Here is an 18,295-nt window from a genome sequence, read left to right on the forward strand (position 1 = left end):
GGAACTAAATCATTCAATAAATATATATATATATTTTGCACCATGCATTAAGAAAAAATGTACCATACATTAATAGATAAATTGATCTAAATTTTTGTTTTTGTTTTTAAATAATTGAATATATAGCGTGATCTGATATTAAATTTGTGAATAAATATAATTGTGTAAACGGATTATTATAACAAATTAATATCATAAATGAATTGATGAACAATATTATTTTTGGCACTTATAAAAAAAATCAATTTGTTTATTTTCCCTTTCACCTGAAGTTGTGTCTACTTTACGACTCGGTTTTCCCATGTACACTGATTAACAATTTATTTATTATATTATTCATATGAATCTCAGTATCAGTAGTAATAGTCGCATTCTTTCTTTACTCAAACAGTTTCCGTCATTTTCTCGCTTCCTTCTCACGTGTTTCATTTTCCCTACCGTAAAGCGCGGTGATTCAGTTAAGCCGATTCAGTTCCGTTACTTGCTAATTTCTAGCGTTCGCGCCATTTGACTGAAGAAAAAAGAAACACCGAAGTTGTTGGAACTCAAACGCAAAAGCTGAAAAGCGATAATCACATAGTCGAAAGAGAGAGCAAGTAATTCCGTTCGAGAGATCATGGCGGTTTCCGAGAAAATCAAAATCGGCGTCTGCGTTATGGAAAAGAAGGTGAAATGTGGCTCCGAGGTTCTCTCTTCTTTGCTCTTCATCATCCACCGTTTCTTCTTTTTCACTGTCTCTGTTTTTTTTTTTTCGTTTTTGGTAATGGAGGATTGAAGCGGAGTTGAAATTCAAAGGAATGCATGATCTATATAACACTCACACTTCATATCGAAGAAGTGTATGTATCCTATGTGTCGGTATCTGGTGCCGATATCAGAATGTGTGCCACCGATACTTCTGATCGAAATCGTATTTGTGTGTTTGACTCCAATTCAACACAGATTGATAACATTTTGGTGTCTGTATCGGTATCTGTGTTTCATATAGATGTGATATAGATGTGATGAGGTGTGTATCAATGTGAGACACCAACAAGACACTGAGGCAATAGCGACGTATCTAATTATATTTAATCATTTTCATTTTTTTAAATTATTACTAGTTTATGTGTTTTTTCAAATTATAATCGGTTTCTAGTGCCGTGTTTGGAATCTGTACTTTTATGAGTGGTTCTTAGTGTATGATACAGTGGCTCTGCAGTGTAGCATCTATGTAGTAGTGACACTTCATGTTGATATGAAGACGCGTATGTATCCTATGTGTCGGTATTTGCTATCCGAGACATGTTAGCATTAGACTCAATAGTTCCGATGCTTTTGATCAAAAAGTGTGTCCAATACGGACACATTAATCATATTTAATAATTCATTTTCTCAAATTATCACCGGTGTTCATGTGTTAATATGATCCAATGATTAGTTGTCTTACATTTTAGTGCTAGACACCGACACGGATTCAATACAGATATATTCTATCACTTTTATTTTCTCAAATTAATACAGTCTCTATATCTTCTCAAACTATTACTGGTTTCTAGTGTAAGTGTGGTGATTGGTGTTTGTGCATGTATCACTACTTGATATAGTGTGTGATTCAGTAGCTCTGGTTTTCCGGTTTTTAATTTTTGAACTGTGTTTTTGCAGGTTTTTTCGGCGCCTATGGGACAGATATTTGACAGATTACAAGCGTTTGGAGAATTTGAGGTGAGTTGAATGTGTTTGATTTTCTTCTTTCATTTCAAGTTCTGTTTTGTCTCTGTTGTGTAGATTTGGAGTTTTGGATTGCGCTGGTTCATGAATGAATCTACTAGAAATTGTAGAAATTGGAATTTTTTATTATTTCATTTTTTTAATAATAATGCATAAAAATACAAATATTATGATAGTTAGTCGGTGCTTTATTTTTTGTTTATATAAGTTTTATTTTTTTTACTTATTACAAAGTGATAGTAATGTTCTAATTCTTGTTATATAATTTAATAATGTTGTATTTCTCTTAACTACTAATGTTATCTTACAAGAAACTAATAATGTTTTTATTGAGTAGATTAAGTTTATGAAATTTCATAAAATTTGATAACTATTAAATATTTTATCAGATAACTTTAAATTAGCATGTAATAAAGTAAGTGTCTATTATAAAATTATATAACTACCAATGTTTAATTTATCTAATCTGACATTTCGTATGCATGATCATAAAATAATGTATTATTATTCAAAGGTTGAATTGATATAGACACATATATTTGTTTTGTTACAGAAATAGTAGAGTTGGTTGGCCTGTTATAGTTGTGAGTTCCATTTTTTCCAATATATTTCTTGTTTATTTATTTCTCTTGATATTTTGTATTATTTATAGGTCATACATTTTGGGGACAAGGTGATCCTTGAAGATCCAATAGAGAGGTACTATAGTTGATTTCAATTGCTGGAAACATTTTTTAACTCTACAAATTTTGAAAAGCAACTCTGCTTAACTTGCTTGCAGCTCCAATTTAAATATTTTTACTCACTTCTAAATTTGCTGCTCTAAAGTTTTATTTTTGTCAATGTCCTTTCAGTAATAAGTTTAAATAATGTTATTTCAGCTGGCCTGTATGCGATTGTTTGATTGCTTTCTATTCCTCTGGATATCCCCTCGAAAAGGCTGAGGCATATGCTGCTTTAAGGAAGTAAGCTTGTTTACAAACTTTAGTTGATTTGCATGTCGTAATTCCATTTAGTAATCAGCTTATATAGGACAAGTTAATAAAAAATACTGGATTTGTGGACGAGAGAGTTAAGGAATATTGAGTAATTTTTGTACTGTACTTTTAGTGATATGCACACCCTAATTGTGTTTACAACATACAATCTCCAACATACAGTCATCTCACTCATATACAATAACTATCACCTAAACTTTTAGTGAAGCTCCATGATTCTGGTCTATCTCCTTAGCTCACAGCCTCACATCAACAAGATTGTGTAATTATAAGACATTCCGGTAACACTTATAGGCTCATGGTCAAATACTGATAGGAACCCAAAATTTGCAGTACAAATTAATGGAAGAAAAGAACAATTCAGCAATGAACAAGAAGTGTGTAATATTACCGAAATTAAGAAATTACAGAATTTCTTAAGATAATCTCTCCGCTCTTAGTATATCCCTTTATTTTTTGTTGTGTTTTCATTTTGAATATTTGGATGCAAAAGTTTATAGACCAATCTAAAAACTACTTATGCACTGTAATTCAGACCTTTCCTAGTAAATGAACTGGAGCCCCAACATCTTCTTCATGACCGAAGGAAAGTATATGAGGTAAGTGAGATACATACTTTTTTTGTGCTTTAAATTCCATGCTTAAATAAATTATGACAGCCATTTGTTTTGCTTAAATATTCTAATGTGCTATGTGGTTGTAGCTGGTAAACGATAACTCTGGTTCACATGAAACGAATATTTCCTTTTTCTTCAAGGGTCTGGCTTGGTTTTTGAATTGTGCCGTGACCTTGATCCCATGAGTTATAAGACCGATTATTATGTTTAGTTTCAAGTGTTGCAAAGAGGAGGGGAAAAAAATACTATTTATAAAGCTATCTTTGTCTTGGATTACCTGCTTATTAAAGTTTTCTTGGTCTTGGACTATTTTGTTTGTCATTTCTGTCCCAACCCCCTCCTCCCAGGATGATCATCTAAACATAGTGAAAATATTATTTCTGTTCATTATTGTTAATTGTGAATGTAAGACAAATTGCTTTCAAAATGCTTTTGCTATTTATTTCCTGATATATAACGTTTTTATCATGTTTGATTTTGGGCTTCAAGCATCTCGAATTGTTTGGAATCCCTGTTCCAAAATATGCCCTTGTAATTAGGGAAGTGCCGGACGAAGAACTGGATTACTTTATTGAGGAAGAAGATTTTGTTGAAGTTCATGGCATGCGCTTTTGGAAGCCATTTGTGGAGAAGCCTGTCGATGGTAAGCTTGTTTCTTGTATACCAGGGTGAGAAACTTTTTAATTTTAACCCGTTTTCATTTGTTTTGTACAAAGCCTACCCATGGACATTACATTGGTTTGTTTCTATGAGAACAACTTTTTGTGAGGGTAATTCTTTTCGCCTTCATTTTTTATGGAGCACAAATGTCAACAGAAGATATGGAGATTTGAGATGCAAAATATTCAGAAAATATACATAAAATAAAAATATTACTACACAGCTAACACGGACACTGATTTAATATTCCAATTTAAGCACAGGCAAATAGAAATAGATAGCATTCACATACAATGGCTGAAATGGGGTGTGATGTAAATATTTGTTCATCATTGTGTTGTCTAGTATGCAAGACCTATAAAAATGATAATATAGTTTCTAATTGACTATTGCATCTGTGCGTTTACATGGCTTGAAATATGGGAAGCCAACTACATGACTGCATATCATTACCGAACTTTATGTAGAGTAAAATAAATATCAGGTAATTGAATACTATGTAGAGTCTAAATATATTACTAAAATAAAGCCAATCTATCATTTGTGTCACTGTGTGATGTGTATAAACCCAAGTACATTTGTTATATAGGAAACCTCAAATCGTTACATCGATCACATGAGTCCTATGCAGCCGTTCCATTTTCGAGATTTGTGCTGGTCTTACAAGCTTTGATGCAATTGGTTAATTGTTTTCCCTATATATTGATTAATTGTGTTCCATGGTATAAAATTGTTTTGGCTTCAACTATGATTATTTGTATCCATGTTATTAATTGTGCCTTTGTTTAAAAAATATTTTAGAGGAAGGAAAACTTTAATATAGTGTTAAGTTGGGGAATGGAGGGGAGGGATTTTTAAAATTTTACTTGTTTGGTTCTATTTTTTTGGAGGGAATGAGAGGAGAGAAAAGACGAGTTTTTAAAATGTTACATGAATTAACTAAAATATCCTTACATCAGATGTGATAATAAAATTTATAAGGTATAAAAAGTAAATTTGGCCTTCCCATCCGTTATGAACTAAGTAGTGTGTATTTTTCCTCTCAACCAAACAAAATATCTAACTAAATCCATCTCCTTCCCCCATTTGAACCAATTAGACACTGAAGAACTACTGATTTAACCTTTCCTATATCTTGGTTTTGAACAAAACACTACGGGTTGTTTGGTCGATGTAGCTTATTAACCTAGTGAGAAAAGGTTATTATTGTTTTTGGTGAAATGAAAATTTAAGATTCTGTTTTGCTCTGCCTTTCACTGTTTTGTTTTAACAACAGGGCTTAAGGTGAACTGGATATATGAATCTTAGATACATGATTGTGTGAATCAGGAATTGATTAATCTCATTAATTATATTTATCAGTTTGTCCCTAGAATAAGTTACACAAATCAGAAATTGATTTGTTCTCATTAATTGTAATTATTTGTTGTAATCACTTGTATAGACTATAATCTCTATTTATACGAGGAATAACAATGAGAAAGGCATCAAACCATTTTTACTGACATGGTATCAGCTTGTTACGATCCTAAAATTCTTGGAGTTTAGGTTTTCGAATTTTTCGAAATCCCTTTCTGCTTTCTTGCTCGTGGTTTCTTGGTCTCGGTTGTCATTGTTCGTAACTCTTGTTTGCAATCTGATTCTCCTTGGTTGCAATTGAATTTCTGCTTCAATTTGTGATTCCGAGATCAAGTCTATCCGTCGTCGAATTTGTTCGCTTGCGTTTCTGATTTCTGCTTCGATTTTGGCCCGTGATTGTATTTGTTCACTTAATCTTGTTTGCAAGTCTAAGTTTGTGCACGTGTTAGGTTTCAACCTCTATTCACCAGTGCAAGTTGTGATTATGTTCTGTTCACGTATTGCTGTCCCATCCATTTTGTTGTTGGCTGCAACAATATTGGTTTTCATGGCTTTGGAAAAAGAAAGAGATCAGTTTTGTGTTCGCTTCATCGCAAGAACTAAGCTACTTGGGAATTTCAATTCAAGATGTATGTCAAAGGGAAAGGATTATGGAGTCACTTGGATGGGGTTTCTAAGGCACCAATAGAGACAGTTGCTTTAGACACGTGGGAAATCAAAGATGCTCAAATTATTTCTTGGATTCTCAGTACTATTGATCCTCAAATAATCAATAATTTGCGCTCTTTCTCAACTGCCCAAGAAATGTGGAACTATTTGAAAGGTATTTACAACCAGGACAATACAGCCAAACGTTCTTAGTTGGAGCTAGAGATAGCCAATTACAAACAGGGTAATTTGTCTGTTCAGGAAAACTATTCTGGTTTTTTAAATTTGTGAACAGAACACTCTGCTATTATACATGATGCTGTTCCCAAGACTTTTCTCGCGGATGTCCAAGTTGTCTACAATACCAGTAGGAGGGATCAATTTCTCATGAAGCTTCGCCCGGAATTTGAGGCTGTTAGAGGTGCTTCGTTGAATAGGAGTCATGTTCCCTCTTTGGATACATGTGTTGGTGAGCTTCTCAATAAGGAGCAACATCTCCTTACTCAAGGAACCATGTCTCATGATGTTGTTGTTTCTGAACCTGTGACAGTTGCATATGTATCATGTTCTATTTGCAAATTAGCTAAGAGTAAAACACTTCCTTTTCCTTCTGGTGCTCATCGTGCCTCCACTTGTTTTGAGATGACTCATAGTGATGTGTGGGGTATGTCTCCTATCGCTTCTCATGCTCACTATAAATATTTTGTCACCTTTATTGATGATTATAGTCGTTTTACTTGAATATTTTTTCTCCGATCTAAATCTGAAGTGTTTTCTATGTTTAAGAAATTTTTGGCTTATGTTGAAAACAGTTTCAAACAAATATTAAAAATTTTCACTTTGACTCTGGTGGTGAATATATGTCTTATGAGTTTCAGGTACCTTCAATAGAAAGGCATTTTGTCTCAACGTTCTTGTCCCAATACCCCCAATAAAATGGAATGACAGAACGTAAAAATCATCATTTGCTTGATGTGGCGCACACCTTACTTCTCCAAGCTTCTGTACCCACTAGGTTTTGGGAAGAGGCTCTATCCACAACAGTTTTTTTGATCAATCGCCTTCCTTCTACGGTTATTGATCTTGACTCTCCTTTTTATCGTATTTTTAAAACTCACCCTGACTATAGTGTTTTACATACTTTTGGATGTGTATGTTTTGTTCACCTACCTCCGTTTGAAAGGCATAAGCTTGGAGCACAATCTGTTCAATGTGCATTTATGAGGTATAGTCAATCTCATAAGGGTTTTGTGTGTTATGATGTTTCTAACCATCGTTTCTGCATTTCTAGGAATGTGACATTTTTTTATAATCAATTTATGTTTTCTTGCCTTACTCCTTCCATGAATGATTTTGTTATGCTTCCAAACTTTGCTATTATGTATCAATCTATAAAACGTTTTAAACTAGACAATGTATATGTTAGAAAATACAAACAGCAGGTTCCCATCCCTCTTTCTGACACTGATCCGCCACCTGATCCTGTAGTCGCTGCACCATGACGTTCTAGTATAGCGTCTCGAGCACCTGATAGATATTCACCAGACAGGTATAATTCATCACATACTTTTCTATCTGCCTCTCTCTCTCTAGCATCTCAATTCCTACTTGCTACTCATAGGCTGTTAAAGATGCGCGATGGATAAAAGCAATGAATGAGGAACTTCAGGCTCTCCAAGACAATTTCACATGGGATATTGTCACTTGTCCTCTTCATATCAAACCCATAGGCTGCAAATGGGTGTATTCTGTGAAAATGAATTATGATGGTTCCCTCAACCGTTACAAGGATCGATTGGTTGCCTTAGGAAACAAGTAGGAATGTGGCATTGATTATGACGAGACATTTGCACCCGTTGCCAAAATGACAACTGTTCAAACTGTGCTCTCTATAGCTGCTTCTAATGGGTGGATTCTTTATCAGATGGATGTGAAGAATGCATTTCTTCAAGGTGATATGATTGAAGATATTTATATGACTCCTCCTCAAGGCTTATTCTCTTCATCTAAGGGTGTGTGCAAACTCAAACGCTCCTTGTATGGTTTGAAACAGGCTCCTAGAGCATGATATGAGAAGTTTTGTTCCACTTTACTTGGGTTCTCTTTTACTCAAAGCCAATATGACTCCTTTTTGTTCATTCACCGCACCTCTACAGACATTGCTCTTCTTCTTCTTTATGTTGATGATATGGTTATTACTGGTTCTGATCTGGCATCCATCCAAGAACTTAAACAACAATTGCAAGCCTCATTTCATATGAAAGACCTAGGTAATTTGCATTATTTTCTTGGCCTTGAGGTTCATTACACCTCCATGGGTATATTTCTCCATCAGCATAAGTATGCCATAGACTTGATTTCTATGGCTGGCCTCCAATCAACTAATCCAGTGGCTACTCCTCTTGAAGTTAATGTTAAATACTATCGTGATGAGGGCGACCTTTTGATCGATCCTCTGTTGTATCGGCAGCTCGTGGATAGTCTTAATTACTTGACCATTACTCAACTTGACATATCGTTTGTTGTCCAACAGGTAAGTCATTTCATGCACTCTCCTCGTCATCTTCACTTAGCAGCTGTCCGTCGTATAATTCGCTACTTGAAAGATACCTCTCACCGGGGTTTGTTCTTTCCTATTGGGACACCTCCTACATTGATTGCTTACAGTGATGCTGATTGGGTCGGGTGTCCTGAAACTCGACGCTCTGTCACCAATTGGTGCATGTTTCTTGGTTCTTCGTTGATTTCATGGAAAAGTAAGAAGCAATCAAGAGTCTCTAAATCCTCTACTGAATCCGAGTATCGTTCGCCTTCCTTCTACGGTTATTGATCTTGACTCTCCTTTTTATCGTATTTTTAAAACTCACCCTGACTATAGTGTTTTACATACTTTTGGATGTGTATGTTTTGTTCACCTACCTCCGTTTGAAAGGCATAAGCTTGGAGCACAATCTGTTCAATGTGCATTTATGAGGTATAGTCAATCTCATAAGGGTTTTGTGTGTTATGATGTTTCTAACCATCGTTTCTGCATTTCTAGGAATGTGACATTTTTTTATAATCAATTTATGTTTTCTTGCCTTACTCCTTCCATGAATGATTTTGTTATGCTTCCAAACTTTGCTATTATGTATCAATCTATAAAACGTTTTAAACTAGACAATGTATATGTTAGAAAATACAAACAGCAGGTTCCCATCCCTCTTTCTGACACTGATCCGCCACCTGATCCTGTAGTCGCTGCACCATGACGTTCTAGTATAGCGTCTCGAGCACCTGATAGATATTCACCAGACAGGTATAATTCATCACATACTTTTCTATCTGCCTCTCTCTCTCTAGCATCTCAATTCCTACTTGCTACTCATAGGCTGTTAAAGATGCGCGATGGATAAAAGCAATGAATGAGGAACTTCAGGCTCTCCAAGACAATTTCACATGGGATATTGTCACTTGTCCTCTTCATATCAAACCCATAGGCTGCAAATGGGTGTATTCTGTGAAAATGAATTATGATGGTTCCCTCAACCGTTACAAGGATCGATTGGTTGCCTTAGGAAACAAGTAGGAATGTGGCATTGATTATGACGAGACATTTGCACCCGTTGCCAAAATGACAACTGTTCAAACTGTGCTCTCTATAGCTGCTTCTAATGGGTGGATTCTTTATCAGATGGATGTGAAGAATGCATTTCTTCAAGGTGATATGATTGAAGATATTTATATGACTCCTCCTCAAGGCTTATTCTCTTCATCTAAGGGTGTGTGCAAACTCAAACGCTCCTTGTATGGTTTGAAACAGGCTCCTAGAGCATGATATGAGAAGTTTTGTTCCACTTTACTTGGGTTCTCTTTTACTCAAAGCCAATATGACTCCTTTTTGTTCATTCACCGCACCTCTACAGACATTGCTCTTCTTCTTCTTTATGTTGATGATATGGTTATTACTGGTTCTGATCTGGCATCCATCCAAGAACTTAAACAACAATTGCAAGCCTCATTTCATATGAAAGACCTAGGTAATTTGCATTATTTTCTTGGCCTTGAGGTTCATTACACCTCCATGGGTATATTTCTCCATCAGCATAAGTATGCCATAGACTTGATTTCTATGGCTGGGCCCCCCTCCACTAATGGTTTGTTCTTTCCTATTGGGACACCTCCTACATTGATTGCTTACAGTGATGCTGATTGGGTCGGGTGTCCTGAAACTCGACGCTCTGTCACCAATTGGTGCATGTTTCTTGGTTCTTCGTTGATTTCATGGAAAAGTAAGAAGCAATCAAGAGTCTCTAAATCCTCTACTGAATCCGAGTATCGTGCCATGTCTACTGCTTGTTCTGAAATAATTTGGCTTCGTGGTCTTTTGTCTGAACTTGGGTTTCCTCAAACAGAGCCAACATCTCTCTATGTTGACAATACAAGTGTCATTCAAATTGTTGCCAATCCTGTTTTTCACGAGCGCACAAAGCACATTGAAGTAGATTGTCATTCTATTAGGGAGGCCTATGATAATCATGTTATTTCACTTCCTCATGTCAACGCTCAATTGCAGATTGCATATATTCTTACTAAAGTTGTTCCTCGTCCGCGCCATCAGTTTCTTGTTAACAAATTGATGCTACTTGACCAACCGCATCAATTTGAAGGGGGATGTGAATCAGGAATTGATTAATCTCATTAGTTATATTTATCAATTTGTCTCTAGAATAAGTTACACAAATCAGAAATTGATTTGTTCTCATTAATTGTAATTATTTGTTGTAATTATATGTATAAACTATAATCTCTATTTATACAAGGAATAACAATGAGATGAAGCCATTTTTACTGACAGATGGTATGCAAGTTGAAACCATTTGTAGTATGCTTATGCTACTTGTTTTGCCATAACTTCATATTACATTGGCATTTACATATAAAATGCTTAAGTGAGTTTTGTTATTGCAGAACAAAGTCAGTTATAGTTTCTTTTCGAACCATATATTAAATGAATGGAAGTTATATTCTCCAAGATGCCCTTATTCTGCAAATATTTGGATTTTACATGCATACCCGATTGGAATATATTTTGTCAAATATGTTAGTAACTGTTATTTTTGTGCCTTTGTGAAGCTGATAACCACTGATATATTATCCGAGTTCAGAAGGTGGAGGTATGAAGGAATTATTCAGGAAGGTGAGCTTTAGGCTGAAAATTCACTCTCCATAAGTAGGTGGGTTATGAATGTAATATTTTTTCTAACAGATTTGTTGAAAAGGTTCTGACTAGGCTGTTTTGGTTTGGTTACCTTCATATTTGATAAACAGAAGGGTCGGGTTTTATTAGCTTTATTCAATCTAATAACTTAATAAGCACCAACCTATTGTAATATTACGTTAACTTGGTCATAGTATTCTTGTTTTATCTCCAGTGAATATTGCAATACAATCTTTAAAAAGCATATATGCTTTTTTATGCAAATCAATAACATTTATCGGCCTTCTCCTAAAAACATGAGTTTTGGGGTAACTTATTGTTCAACGCACTTTTTTTATCTGGGTTCCTTTCTTTCTTTTATGAGTCATGACTGAAATATATTTAATCAACTTGGTCTCTGTTTTGATGATACATAATCATAGGTTGGTAATAGGTCCAGTGAGTTCCATTCAGAGGTGCGAAGAGTGAGGCGTGAAGGTTCCTATATATATGAAGAATTTATGCCAACTGGAGGGACAGATGTTAAGGTTTGGCAGTTTTGAAATTTAGATTGTTTTATGTTCTTTTTTTATTTTGTTGCTACATGTATTTCAAATGTTTCTGAATACCTTCAACCTTTATTAGAATGGTCTTTCTGAAGTTTGGCAAATGACTGTAGGTGTATACAGTAGGTCCTGAATATGCTCATGCTGAGGCAAGGAAGTCTCCTGTTGTTGATGGTGTTGTTATGAGAAATCCTGATGGGAAAGAAGTAAGTAGCATTTGTATTTGTATCTTCCTTTACATTATACTTTCCATTCTCTTGAATCTTACTGCATCTGGTTTGTCCTAGCCCATCCATTTAGCACTATTAGTTGATTCCAGGGAAGACTTGTGTCTTATCATCATCTTGGTTAAAGTTTTTCAGTTTTAAAGTTCTTTTTCTAATACAACTACTCCGTCCGTTCCAAAATAATTGACCCATTTGTAAAACAAATTGTCCCAAAATAACTGACCCTTTCAATTTCCAATGCACTTATTTCCAATTGTACCATTTAATTAATATTTCTTGCATCATTTCCAATACAATATCTTTTACTATGCATTTATAACATTGATAATGCACCAATACCAAACAAGGATAGTTTTGTAGATGTTGAAAGTGTGAGATTTTAGAGAAAAGGAGGAGAGAAAATAATAAGGGTTTGGATATTATTGATAATAGCTTTATGCTGACTTGATTACAATAGACTCAATACTAATCTCTATTTATAGAGAAACATAGCCTAAATCCTAAATTAGGAATAAATCATAATAATAATAAGAGATATATTAAGATATCTCTATAATTATAAATTGATCCTAAGAAATAATTTAAGATACTCTAATATAATATAAAAGATATTATAAGATATTTTTTAATATTCTAACACTCCCCCTCAAGCTAAAGCTTACTGAGCTTTAGCTTGCTACAAGAAAATATTTTGCTCCACAAAATAATAAAAAATATGGAGAGGCAACTCAGGGATGCATGCGAAGTCGGAGAGAATTGCTATAAATATAGCCTAGCCAGATAGTCTGATTAATCATCAGCCTGAGAGAAATTCATGGAAGGCAATTGAAAAAAGCAAGCTCTGTTCTTCTAAAAAACTGCATTTGGAAGCTTCAAACCAATAATAATGGAGAGGCAACTCAGGGATGCATGTGAAGTCGGAAAGAATAGCTATAAATATAGCCTAGCCAGATAGTCTGATTAATCATCAGCCTGAGAGAAATTCATGGAAGGCAATTGAAAAAAGCAAGCTCCGTTCTTCTAAAAAACTGCATTTGGAAGCTTCAAACCAATAATAATGGAGAGGCAACTCAGGGATGCATGTGAAGTCGGAAAGAATAGCTATAAATATAGCCTAGCCAGATAGTCTGATTAATCATCAGTCTGAGAGAAATTCATGGAAGGCAATTGAAAAAAGCAAGCTCCGTTCTTCTAAAAAACTGCATTTGGAAGCTTCAAACCAATAATAATGGAGAGGCAACTCAGGGATGCATGTGAAGTCGGAAAGAATAGCTATAAATATAGCCTAGCCAGATAGTCTGATTAATCATCAGTCTGAGAGAAATTCATGGAAGGCAATTGAAAAAAGCAAGCTCCGTTCTTCTAAAAAACTGCATTTGGAAGCTTCAAACCAATAATAATGGAGAGGCAACTCAGGGATGCATGTGAAGTCGGAAAGAATAGCTATAAATATAGCCTAGCCAGATAGTCTGATTAATCATCAGCCTGAGAGAAATTCATGGAAGGCAATTGAAAAAAGCAAGCTCCGTTCTTCTAAAAAACTGCATTTGGAAGCTTCAAACCAATAATAATGGAGAGGCAACTCAGGGATGCATGTGAAGTCGGAAAGAATAGCTATAAATATAGCCTAGCCAGATAGTCTGATTAATCATCAGCCTGAGAGAAATTCATGGAAGGCAATTGAAAAAAGCAAGCTCCGTTCTTCTAAAAAACTGCATTTGGAAGCTTCAAACCAATAATAATGGAGAGGCAACTCAGGGATGCATGTGAAGTCGGAAAGAATAGCTATAAATATAGCCTAGCCAGATAGTCTGATTAATCATCAGCCTGAGAGAAATTCATGGAAGGCAATTGAAAAAAGCAAGCTCCGTTCTTCTAAAAAACTGCATTTGGAAGCTTCAAACCAATAATAATGGAGAGGCAACTCAGGGATGCATGTGAAGTCGGAAAGAATAGCTATAAATATAGCCTAGCCAGATAGTCTGATTAATCATCAGCCTGAGAGAAATTCATGGAAGGCAATTGAAAAAAGCAAGCTCCGTTCTTCTAAAAAACTGCATTTGGAAGCTTCAAACCAATAATAATGGAGAGGCAACTCAGGGATGCATGTGAAGTCGGAAAGAATAGCTATAAATATAGCCTAGCCAGATAGTCTGATTAATCATCAGCCTGAGAGAAATTCATGGAAGGCAATTGAAAAAAGCAAGCTCCGTTCTTCTAAAAAACTGCATTTGGAAGCTTCAAACCAATAATAATGGAGAGGCAACTCAGGGATGCATGTGAAGTCGGAAAGAATAGCTATAAATATAGCCTAGCCAGATAGTCTGATTAATCATCAGCCTGAGAGAAATTCATGGAAGGCAATTGAAAAAAGCAAGCTCCGTTCTTCTAAAAAACTGCATTTGGAAGCTTCAAACCAATAATAATGGAGAGGCAACTCAGGGATGCATGTGAAGTCGGAAAGAATAGCTATAAATATAGCCTAGCCAGATAGTCTGATTAATAATGATTCTCAAAGTAAACTTTACCACCCCGTTGTTGCCCCTACCTATAAGGGCTACCTTCATGGGGTATTATGTGCTATTAGCTCTTTAGCTCAGTTGGTTGGAGCGCCAAACCCTAATGGGTTGTAGAAAGGTTTATAGAACCCTAATAATAATTTTCTTTTTTTTTTTTTTGCGCAGTGAACAGTACCGCGCGATAAACAGTGTTGTGACTGATCTGCTGAAAATAAACGAAAAGCTACAAAAAATCTCACCGAATATTGGAATGTTAGAAAAGAGAAACTATAATTATATTCCCTAATTGTTGGGAACTCGATAGCGGAATAGAGGCGGAATCGTTCAAGGGGGATCGAAATAGGCTCTAGATACCATGTTGAAAGTGTGAGATTTTAGAGAAAAGGAGGAGAGAAAATAATAAGAGTTTGGATATTATTGATAATAGCTTTATGCTGACTTGATTACAATAGACTCAATACTAATCTCTATTTATAGAGAAACATAGCCTAAATCCTAAATTAGGAATAAATCATAATAATAATAAGAGATATTTTAAGATATCTCTATAATTATAAATTGATCCTAAGAAATAATTTAAGATAATCTAATATAATATAAAAGATATTATAAGATATTTTTTAATATTCTAACAGTAGAAGTAGTATTCTCTCTCTTTCATTTATACATTTTAATAATATGTGTGAAATGATCAAATGGCTCAATTATTTTGGGACGAAGGGAGTATTATATATTTTGGTTTCGACTGGTTGGTTACTTTTCTGTTTACTTTGAAAATAATCAATTTTGTCCGTATTAATGATCCATCCTTGTGTTGTAAATATGCTCAAAGTCCATCAAGTCAATAAAACCATTATTGGTGTCTCTATTGATGATTACCAACAGAATGTATTAATATTATTATTATTATCATTATTGTTGTTGTTATTTGCATAAGAGAAAAATCATTAAGACAGAGAGAAAATGATTATAAAAAAGTAGGAGGATAAGAAATCCCCCTTACCATATTAAAGAATTTAAAAATAAACAAAGAAAACAACAATGAAGAAAAGGTTCCTATCTCTCAAAACATCTATGAGTTGAACCCTATTAGGGAAGTTAACCTGATTCTCTCATTTAGACACAGAAATCACAAATTCAACAAAGCACATTTATAATCTCATTTGGCAGATTAGATATCCAGTGTTACTAACTCCAGCTGAGAAAGAAATGGCGAGAAAGGTGTGCATTGCATTCAGGCAATCGGTATGTTATATGAATGTGATAACTGCATATGATACAATGCTATTTTATATTATGTTTGATTATCTTTTGAACAGGTTTTCTGGCTCATTATTTGTACAGTTTGTTGTAAATATATTATTCGACAGTGTAATTCTCTATATAGTTTTTATTTACCCATTAATTAGGCCCATTAGGTTTATCATAATCTATTTAAACAGTTTAATGATTGTACTTTTGTTCCACTTTTTGAAATAATATTCAGAATATTATTCTCTAATTCTACACAGTAAATCCATTTGTGTTCAATTTCTTGACTGGTTGGTAATCTTCGTGTTGAATTGAATATGTTCTGTATTTTAAAACTTCTATTTTATCTTCTGAATATCATATTTCGATTTCTCTTTTCACCTGTAACAGCTTTTTTTTGCTGCTTCTTTGCCTTATAACTGAAACTTGATCATTAGCTTAGAAAATATATCTTAATTCCTTTTGAAGACAACTAACCATCTTGGCGTTAGTAAAAAAAAATAAAAAACTAACCATCTTGGCAAGTCCTATCATGTATTTCATAATGTTTTGTAAAATGAATCTTGTTTCATTTAATTCGAAAAATGAAGCTTCTTTGGATCTATCCTTGAGCTAAAAGAAAATAATTTATCTGCTCCTCTTCATGTCCTGCTATAGTTTTTCTTGTTGTCCCGCAGGTTTGTGGGTTTGATCTCTTGAGAAGTGAGGGACGCTCATATGTTTGTGATGTGAATGGATGGAGCTTTGTTAAAAACTCACACAAGTAACTCTCTGTAATTAGAATTTTTGGCAATTTGTTTTCTATATTGGCAGCATGGCTCAAAATACGTTATTAGTTACTCTCTTCTTGCTAATCATAACATCTTTCCCAAGGGAATTTTTTGAGTTGGGGATTTTATTGGGCCTTCTATCCATAACATATTCTGGAAAGAAATAGTCTTAGATACTTGAAGAATGATAAGGCTAATAAGCGGAAACTTCGAATTATCAAGTTCTCTCTTTTCTCTCACAGTCTCGCTCTCTTATTCTTAATTCACTTCAAAGAAACTTTTGCTACAAATTATCCTTTCTTTTAATATATCTGTTTTATGATGCATAGTTTGTTCGTCAACATTTTCATTTTCTGAAGATCACATTATTTTCTCCTGTTGCTATTAAAGATATTATGATGATTCTGCCTGTGTGCTGCGGAAGATGTTGCTAGATGCAAAAGCTCCTCATCTTTCTTCAGTGATTCCACCTACTTTACCATGGAAAGTAAATGAGCTAGTGCAACCTTCTGAGGCACTAACTCGTCAGGGTAGTGGTATCAATGGCACTTTTGGACAGTCTGAGGAACTACGATCTGTAATTGCTGTAATTCGGCAGTATGTTCTATTTCTCTTTTTATTCAATTAGTTAAATGTGATATTGTTACCTATATAGTCTTCTCTTTTGGCAGTGGTGATAGAACTCCTAAACAGAAGGTGAAGTTAAAGGTTACTGAGGAAAGGCTACTGAACTTAATTTTAAAATATAATGGTGGCCGACCAAGATCTGAGGTAACTCTGTTTTGAGGTGCTTCAGTACAGTGTATTAAATTGTATAGTAACTACTGAATTCTTAAGCCTCTGTGGATGGTCTAATGTTCTTCTGTTTACAGACAAAACTTAAAACTGCTGTTCAGCTGCAAGATCTGTTAGATGCCACACGAATGCTGGTTCCTCGCACTAGGTATTGTACCTGCTTAGGCTTCAATATTGATCACATTAGTATCACATGCAACTCACCTTCAACTTCACACCCAAGATTAATCAAATATCATGTTGTGAATCTTGTGATTCAGTGATTGGTTTGCTACATTCTCAAAAGTATTATATGACTGTGTTACTCACTTTTAATTAGCGTGTGTTATGATGAGAGAAGGAAAGTAGAATCTACCTTTTCCTCCATAAAAGAAGAATGATATTATTGAAGAGAAATACAAAGGCAGGAGACAAGATATTCTCTTAAAAGGAGACCAGAAGTGGAAAATATCATACACAATTTTGTTACCTTTTTTGCCATGTTTGGGTTCAAAAGTATCCTCTTCTGCTTACATGTAATAGTTGCAACCATTTTTTTAGTCTATGCAATATATGTTAAGCTCTGAGTTTTGAGTTGATTATGTTTCTGTATTTATTTAGACCAGGTCTAGAAAGCGACAGTGAAGCTGAAGGTGTTGAGCATGCTGAAAAGCTTCGTCAAGTTAAAGCAGTTCTTGAGGAGGTTATTAACTCTCTTGAAAGTATTTCTTCTGTAACACCATGATTATGTTTTGTATTATGAACCCGCTAGTAACTAAAATTTGAAAATTAAAATTCTGTGGATCATAACCAATTTTTTGTTCAACTTCTCTGCCTTAACTTATATCTCCCTTTGGTTGGATTTATTTTTAGATGTCACAAGAGAAATCTTATTTTTACATTTGCTGTCACACACAACTCTACTCTGAAACTTTTATAATGTATATCCATCTTGGAATTTGGAAAGCATACACTTACATGCAAATGAAAAATTGTTTTCTTCATAGTATTAAGTTT

At 34.6% G+C, this 18,295-nt stretch overlaps 2 protein-coding genes across 9 annotated transcripts in view; both read left to right on the forward strand.

Annotated features, from left to right (window-relative positions):
• The first annotated feature begins 352 nt into the window (after positions 1 to 352).
• The window catches only part of LOC101507767 (inositol hexakisphosphate and diphosphoinositol-pentakisphosphate kinase VIP2-like), a 34,732-nt gene continuing 16,789 nt past the window's right edge, over positions 353 to 18,295 (forward strand). For 3 of the 8 annotated variants that reach the window (XM_012712653.3, XM_027331724.2, XM_027331723.2), the window contains exons 1-15: positions 353 to 685; positions 1,645 to 1,704; positions 2,363 to 2,409; positions 2,592 to 2,675; positions 3,244 to 3,307; positions 3,815 to 3,968; positions 11,140 to 11,171; positions 11,615 to 11,719; positions 11,851 to 11,943; positions 15,654 to 15,728; positions 16,412 to 16,497; positions 16,895 to 17,101; positions 17,176 to 17,275; positions 17,377 to 17,447; positions 17,900 to 17,981. In XM_012712653.3, the coding sequence (XP_012568107.1) occupies positions 617 to 685; positions 1,645 to 1,704; positions 2,363 to 2,409; positions 2,592 to 2,675; positions 3,244 to 3,307; positions 3,815 to 3,968; positions 11,140 to 11,171; positions 11,615 to 11,719; positions 11,851 to 11,943; positions 15,654 to 15,728; positions 16,412 to 16,497; positions 16,895 to 17,101; positions 17,176 to 17,275; positions 17,377 to 17,447; positions 17,900 to 17,981 (1,329 nt within the window). In that variant the 5' untranslated portion in view covers positions 353 to 616. Of the gene's footprint in view, positions 686 to 1,520; positions 1,540 to 1,644; positions 1,705 to 2,362; positions 2,410 to 2,591; positions 2,676 to 3,243; positions 3,308 to 3,814; positions 3,969 to 11,118; positions 11,209 to 11,614; positions 11,720 to 11,850; positions 11,944 to 15,653; positions 15,729 to 16,411; positions 16,498 to 16,894; positions 17,102 to 17,175; positions 17,276 to 17,376; positions 17,448 to 17,899; positions 17,982 to 18,295 lie in introns of those variants that run through there. The other 5 variants (XM_027331722.2, XM_012712654.3, XM_012712655.3 and 2 more) reach the window with 5 other exon arrangements.
• LOC105851554 (uncharacterized) lies at positions 3,976 to 8,792 on the forward strand. The gene is made up of 2 exons (XM_012712660.3): positions 3,976 to 6,656; positions 6,871 to 8,792. The coding sequence occupies exons 1-2, from the start codon at positions 6,380 to 6,382 to the stop codon at positions 6,945 to 6,947; spliced, it is 354 nt and encodes a 117-aa protein (XP_012568114.1). The 5' UTR covers positions 3,976 to 6,379; the 3' UTR covers positions 6,948 to 8,792.

This window comes from Cicer arietinum, chromosome 2 (assembly GCF_000331145.2).
Source record: "Cicer arietinum cultivar CDC Frontier isolate Library 1 chromosome 2, Cicar.CDCFrontier_v2.0, whole genome shotgun sequence".
Taxonomy (NCBI): Eukaryota; Viridiplantae; Streptophyta; class Magnoliopsida; order Fabales; family Fabaceae; genus Cicer; species Cicer arietinum.